Source organism: Tenrec ecaudatus, chromosome 13, assembly GCF_050624435.1.
Source record: "Tenrec ecaudatus isolate mTenEca1 chromosome 13, mTenEca1.hap1, whole genome shotgun sequence".
NCBI classification, from domain to species: Eukaryota; Metazoa; Chordata; class Mammalia; order Afrosoricida; family Tenrecidae; genus Tenrec; species Tenrec ecaudatus.
Window position 1 is genome coordinate 81,734,029 of NC_134542.1, and position 6,000 is coordinate 81,740,028.

Sequence of the window (6,000 nt, forward strand, 5' to 3'; positions counted from 1 at the left end):
TATAGCTATATGTTATCACTATATCTATGTTTAAGCCCCAAGTCCTTCATCCTCAAAGAAACTGCAGATTATTGCTAACTATTGCATTACTATGAATATTGAATAATATTCCACACATATATACAGAGAGTATTCCATAAATGGCAGGAAAGATAGACGGGTGGAAAGATCGATACTTAGATTATACATATAAGAGCCCACTTTTTGCCTCAAAAACATATTCCAAGACTTTAATTCATTGATCTGCTGTTTGCCATTCTTTATTAATTACGATGTGTCTTTCAATGAACTGGAGTCATCCCAGAGAGAGGTCCAGGGGACCTGTGCTGCTTGAAACTCACCCCTACCATTTGGACTCAGGTGAAATCTGGTTGTTGAATATCAAAGACAGGCATATACATATATGACAGACACATATGATGCATGAAGTTTATGAACAGAAACTTCAGAAATGGCAGTACAATGAGAAGACGAGACCAAAGAGGACACAGAAAAAAACAAGAAGCAGCAGTCTTGCAGACGACTAAGGAAAGGGACTGATCAGGTTGTTGGCAAGAAGTCAGCCCATAATCTCAAGTTTTATTCCCTAGGAAGGAGCTGGGGCAGAGACTATATTGTCCCTGTACCTAATGCACTTTTAAAATAATGCCTTCTCTTTCTTTCTATCACTCCTCCCCCTTCCTCTCCTCTTTTCCTAGCTAACCCCTTCATCCTCCTTTTTCATCAACTCTTCCTTCATAAGCACCCCCAGTTACTGCAGAGAAGACTACGGGAAAATAAAGTGGAAAGAACTTGGTCGAATTCTGTACAAGTAACTGTAGCCCTCTTAATCTCGCCCAATTCAATCTTGCTTATTACACAAGAAATTATTATGTGCCTAATCCATTAAAAAAAGCCACCGTGAAGATTTGGGGAGATGAAAGATATGAAAACCTTTTATTCCCTTTTTGGTTTATGCAATTGCTAAAGAAGTGAGTAAGTTAGTTCGAGGAAACTGCAATTCTCCAATGGTAGAATTAGAAGCAGGTATAGGCCCACTGAGGGGTGGGGGGCTCTTTAGAATGTTTACTTGACTTTGACTATTTCTGCTAATCATCCTAAGCAAAAGACTTAAATATGGAAAATTACTCACAGTGTATAAAATATTTTAATCCTACTTATAATGGAAAATATTTTACCATAAAAGTCAGTGCTAGGCTATGTATGTATATTGCAGCCACTTGGCAGCCATAAATAACGTATTTTAAAGCAAATGTGGGAAAATGTCATGACATAAAGTTAAGTGGGAAATGCAGTAGATGAGTTATAGAGCTGCAGCTATTTTTAAATCCATTAAAAAGGGATGGAGGGAATAAACTATTGATGGTGTTTATGTTTGGGTGATAGAACAGTGGAGTGTTATTTTAATAACTTTGTTCTCTGTTGTATTTTAAATTATGAATATGCACTAGTTTATCATTTAAATATATTTAAAATAAAACAATAATATGAGTGCAATTTTCCTATCCATATTACATAAAAACATTTCTTATGAAATGTTGGATAATGGTTCTTTTTCTTTTTCAAGAAGAAGAAAAATACAATGGCAGTTGTTTTGCTGAGAGTTATTTTATTATTTAATCAAATGGGAATTAGTGAGTTTCTGCTATAAATCTGCAAGTTAAATAATAAACTGAATCTGTAAAAATAATGAATTTCCCCTGTCTCTGAACACCAACAAAAATTGTCAATGAAACAATTAAATGAATAAATTGTCAATGAAATAAATAAGTCAATGCAGCTTAATCATAGTGTATGTACTGGAAGTGGTTTGAGGGCCTTCCTGTCTTGTGGGATGAAAGTGATTGCTCAGGATGTGATGTACCCACCTGGAACTGTTCTAGGGTGCAGGTGTGGCTTTCATTCCAATGGGGAGCTTGAACATTTCTCTAGCCAACAATAGAAAGTTGATGTGGGACAAGGGAGAAGGCTCGTCAGGGGAGCAGAGGAAACTCAATTATTTTTCCCAAAGTGCGAAATATTTTTACCTTTACATCCCCAAACATTGCTGGTAGGTTGTGTGTTTTTGTTCCTAAAGCGAAGTGATAGAGAATGTCTTCATCCATCGAATCCAGGTAAGGATTTTTAACATGAACAAACTTTTTCCTAGAAAAAAAATAGAGAGAATAGAAATAAATTTAGAGATAAATCACAAGAAAGAGAAAGTATACTAGCATACACCTATCCTTGCCTGTAGACCAAACACTTCCTGTAGGATTAAGTCATTTTGAGGTACGACAACGATATGCTGGGCACATCCAGTGTTGTGCCGGGCATAGTGCTAAGCATGACAATTTCACAATAGCATGAACGGTGCACACCATGAATGGAGGCCTCATTTGATCCCATAGCCATTGTCTATTAGGTTGCTCATATAAATATTTCAATTTACAAATGAAGAAGCTGAGGCATACAGACGTTGGAAAACATGTCTGAGATTATACAACTAGTAAGCTATAGGACAGTCATTTCTATACAGTTCTGTCTAACCCTTATGTCATCTTTCTTTGCCTATGTAACATAAGCATCGGTACCCTGGAATCGTACTGGTTGGGTTCGAGTATCAGCTGAACTAAATACACACACACACACACACACACACACATATTGTGTGACTTTAGTTATTTCACACCTTGGTTGTTTGTTTGTTTCAATTTTCTCGTCTGTAAAACTGATATAATAAAAATGATAGCTACTTGGCAGGGCCAGTGCAAGGCCTGACTGAGATACTGTTTGTAACACACCTGATGTTCAGTAAGCATCGATACACCCCCTCACACTGGGAAACCTGATTCCTTTTCCTCCTGAGAAAATTGCTGGACTACCTGTCCCAGTTTTCCTTGCAGTAAGGTGACATTGTAGGATTGAATTCTGGATAATGGAGTATGCTTGGGAGGTATGTTTTACTTTAAAGCCTAGCCCCTGAAGGGATAATAAGTCACTCAAAGCTAGTTCTTTCTTTCTTTCTTTGTTGTTTTGTCAGTGAAGCAGGTGATGGTGGAGCCACTAGATGAAAAGGCATAGTTTCCTGTATGTCTGTCTGCTGGGAATGGACATCCCTTTACTCCATCAACCTTTGGAAGGCCGAGCAAAAACATAAAACTTTACTGTGTCAAGTCCACTGATGTTTCTGAAAAATGTTACCCTACCCTGACTGGTACAGAGGGTTTCTACTTGGAAATAGTCCCTGTCCCATTAGACGATGTGAAGAAATAAATGCAGCAGAGTGATGAGGTGGAAGCAGGGAGCTTAGCAGGAACCCAGAAGTGAAAGACTAGGATTCCTGTAAGAGAGACAATGAGAGAAAGAATGGGCTCAGAGTTCAGGTGAAATAGGGCTTAGAGAACTGAACAAGAAAAGACTACTCAATTAAAAACATGAAGTAAAGGAATGAGCCAGGAAGGTGGGGGGAGAAAGGGGGGAACCTTTCACAATGATCGATGTACAACACCCCCATACCCAGGGGGACAAACAACAGAAAAATGGGTGAAGGGAGACAGCCATCAGTGTAAGACATTAAAAAAACATATAATAATTTATAAATTATCAAGGGTTCATGCGGGAGGGAGGGTGAAGGAGGGAGGAAAAAAGAGGAACTGATACCAAGGGCTCAAATAGAAAGAAAATATTTTAAGAATGATGATGGCAACATATGTACAAATGTGCTTGACACAATGGATGGATGGATTGTTATAAGAGCTGTAAGAGCCCCCAATAAAATGAATAAAAGAAAGAAACAAACAAGACAATAAGCCTTAGCAAATGAGTTAGCGATCAAGTAAGAAACCTACTATTAGTAAGCAAAAGAAACCGTAATAATGCAGAACTGTACAGGACATAGCAACAGAAACAGCATTAATTTCATGTTCAAAAACATTTAGTGTAACAGACTCTCAATAAATTAATGGCCCATTCCTGGTTCCAGACATCAAGCACTCGATGTCAATAATACAAGAAATCTTGGTAGTGCAACACTTAAACATTGGACTGCTAACCAATGGGTTGGCGGCTTGAATTTAACCACTAGCTTTGGGGAAGGAAGACCTGGAAATCTGTACCTGCCAAGATTATAGCGTTCACATCCATGTGAGGAGCTCTACTCTTCCCTGGAGTCAATAGGAGTTGAAATGGACTCAATGGCACCCAACAACACAAAAATGATAAACGTTATTATGTCAGAACAAGGCTCAAGGTCTCAATGGAAAGGGTACCTTCTTTCGGATTGCGGAAAGGTTGGCAGTTCAAACCCACCAGCAGGAGAAACACGAGGCTGTCTGTTCCCATAAAGATTTACAAACACCTTGGAAACCCTGTATAGGGATGCTCTGCCTCAGAAATCACCCAATGGCAGAGAGTTGGGTTTCAACCAGGAATTTACCCACAATTCCTTGTGAAGCAACTTCAACATTACCCTGGGGCTTGTTCGACATGCAAAACCTTGGAACCCACTCCCAAATAGGTGAAGCTTGGGAAGCGTGTCATCCACTTTCTCTTGCAACCTCTATTACGTTTTCCATCTCACTCTGACCAAACTGCTTCTAGGATCCAGAGATTTGTTCCTAGGGGTTCCCACCTCAGCCTAAGAATCATCATTTCAGTCTCATTTGTTGGTTCCAATAGTTCTAAACTTGAACTGCTTGGAATAGAATCTCCTGGGTGCTCTAAACAGTACTGACACCTTGGCCGTGCTCCTAGAAAACACGATTCAGTTGGTCAAGGTGACCTGGACCTTGATATTTTTTTAATCATCTATCATCAGTCCTATCTTCAAGAATATCCTCCAACAAACACAGCTCATTACTGGTATTCTGCTGTATTGGTTAGCATTACACAGGCTGGCTGGTATTCAATATTGGCAACCAAAGGTAAACACTGATTTTCTTCTATCTCCAAAATTTTTTTCCCCATATTTTTCCTCTGCTGGTCTTCCTGAAGAAAAAATGAACACAGTTGGAAGCTACCTCTACTTGGAATGGGTAACGAGATTTTGTTTGTTTTTTTGTCTGCATTTTGTTTTGAAAAGGCTGACATGATGGAAGCACTAAGCAAGACACAATCCTCAGTGAATCAGGGGGAACGGAGAAAGCTTCCTTAAGCCTCAGGAAGATTAGCACTCCACTATGCTCTGTGAACCTGGGGTGGCATTGGAGCTAAATCTGCAGACAGCTGCTGCAGATGGATGTCTACCCCTGAGTTGAAAGACATATGTGGCATTTTAGAAGATTTTAGAAGTGAGTTCTATGTAAGGTCCACCACAAAGCATAAGAAGTCACTGCACAATGTGCTCTGACACAGTAAAATCTCCATCAAGCCCTGGGAAGCCTCTTTAATTATTTTTCAGATTTAGTCCAAGGCCCTGGAATTAAAGGCAGAACTCCTTAGTGAATTTCAAGCTGAACTTTGGATTTGTTCACACCTATATGGATTGGTTTGTATGGCGCTTCTGACCTCCTTTGCTTTGCTTTCTTAGATGAGCCTAATGCAAGGACCAAGAACTAAAATGTCACTGGGAAGAAAATGTGAAAGGTTTCTTATTCTGTTTTTGCTATGAACTGAGTTCCAACTATAGAACTCCTAAACTTAAGAAATGTACAAAGCGATAGATGGTCATATTCTGAGCACGTATATAAAGTCCAAGGAACAGCCAAGTGATCAAAACAAATAAAAAATTCAAAATTACTCACCCAACATTTGTATTCCTGTCAGATGTCATGGGTTTATTGGATGCAGGTAAAACCGAAGCCATGCCTTCTGCTGAAAGTGGACAGCCACTCGTAAATTGATGGGAGGAGAGAGGACTGTTATGATGTGCTATGAGATTGTAGACCTAATCCTAGCAGTTCACATCCAAGTTAGAATAATACCCTCCCTTAAAACTCATGTTTTCTTCAGAAATGACTAACGAAACTTTCCCCTTATCCTTCTAAACTCCTCTACTACCTGAAAAATAGTCTTCTTCTT

General features: G+C 39.1%; 1 protein-coding gene across 1 annotated transcript in view; it reads right to left on the reverse strand.

Annotated features, from left to right (window-relative positions):
* UPP2 (uridine phosphorylase 2) overlaps positions 1-5,785 on the reverse strand; it is a 36,178-nt gene extending 30,393 nt beyond the window's left edge. The window contains exons 1-2 of the mRNA XM_075529136.1: positions 5,724-5,785; positions 2,028-2,145 (exon numbers count right to left, since the gene is read on the reverse strand). Coding sequence (XP_075385251.1) covers positions 2,028-2,145; positions 5,724-5,785 — 180 coding nt within the window. The remainder of the gene's footprint in view (positions 1-2,027; positions 2,146-5,723) is intronic.
* Positions 5,786-6,000: the final 215 nt, after the last annotated feature.